The sequence below is a fragment of the Ananas comosus genome, linkage group 23 (assembly GCF_001540865.1).
Source record: "Ananas comosus cultivar F153 linkage group 23, ASM154086v1, whole genome shotgun sequence".
NCBI lineage: Eukaryota > Viridiplantae > Streptophyta > Magnoliopsida > Poales > Bromeliaceae > Ananas > Ananas comosus.
The window spans coordinates 7,641,070-7,642,029 of NC_033643.1; the positions used below are offsets into that span (position 1 = coordinate 7,641,070).

At 67.0% G+C, this 960-nt stretch overlaps 1 protein-coding gene across 1 annotated transcript; it reads left to right on the forward strand.

The window, feature by feature from the left end:
- On the forward strand, positions 268-756 carry LOC109727975 (heterogeneous nuclear ribonucleoprotein A1-like). The gene has a single exon (XM_020258220.1). It carries the CDS (start codon positions 268-270, stop codon positions 754-756), a length of 489 nt encoding a protein of 162 aa, XP_020113809.1.

Below are 960 nucleotides of genomic sequence, written 5' to 3' on the forward strand. Positions count from 1 at the left end.
TAGGGCACGGTTCCAAAGGTTGCTGCAGTCACGGCGGTGGCCGTGGCAGGTCGGGGGCGTCGGCGGCGGGTCCCCAAAGGCCGGAGGGGTTGCCACGGGGTGGCCCAAGGTGGCGGCGGCGCGGGGAAGAGGTCGCACCCAGACCTCGGCCTGAGCAGGTCTGGGCGACGCGGGTTGGCCGAGACAGCGGCGGCGGCGCGCCGGGATGACGGCAACGGCACACGGGGGTTGCCGGGGCTCCGGCGGAGGCGGCAAGGGTGGTCCAAGATGGCGGTGGCTCGGAGGAAAGGCCGCACACAGGCCTCGGCCTGGGCTAGGGCTGGGGCGGCCGCGCGCAGCAGGGCCAGCAGCGACGGCGGTCGGCGATGGCGGCGGTCGGCGGGGGAGGTTGCCGAGGCTTCGGGGAAGGCTGCTGAAGGGGTCACAGGTGGCGGCGGCCCACGGGGAGGGAGCTGGGGCTACCTCGGCCAGAGCTCAGCCAAGCAGGCTGCAAGGAGCAGCGGCGGCCGCGGCGGCGTGAGGAGGCCGCGGCGGTCGGCGGGGAGGCTCGCCGAGGGACAGGGGCAACACCGGCAAGGGCCTGGAGGCAATGCAGCCTCGGCTTGGCTACAACCCGAGAGAGGGAGAGAGAGAGAGATGGAGAGAGAGGAAAAAGATGGCTCCGGCGACGGCTGGCCAGCCGGGGCTCAGTCGGCGGCGGCTTGGGAGGCGCAGCAGGGCAGGGAAGAGGGATGGAGGTGGCAGGGGGGCGGCTAGGGCAGCAGGGTTAGGGTTTCCAAGGTGAAACCCTAGAACAAGCTTATATACAAAGGTGCAACTTTGCAAATAAGTCCGCCAAAACTTAGACTTTTGAACTAAGTCCTCTACAGCACGTGTAAAACACGCGAATACCCCTCTATGCACGATCTCATGCGAAACGCTACATAAAATATAGCAACTTTTGCGAAAATACCGTTTTGC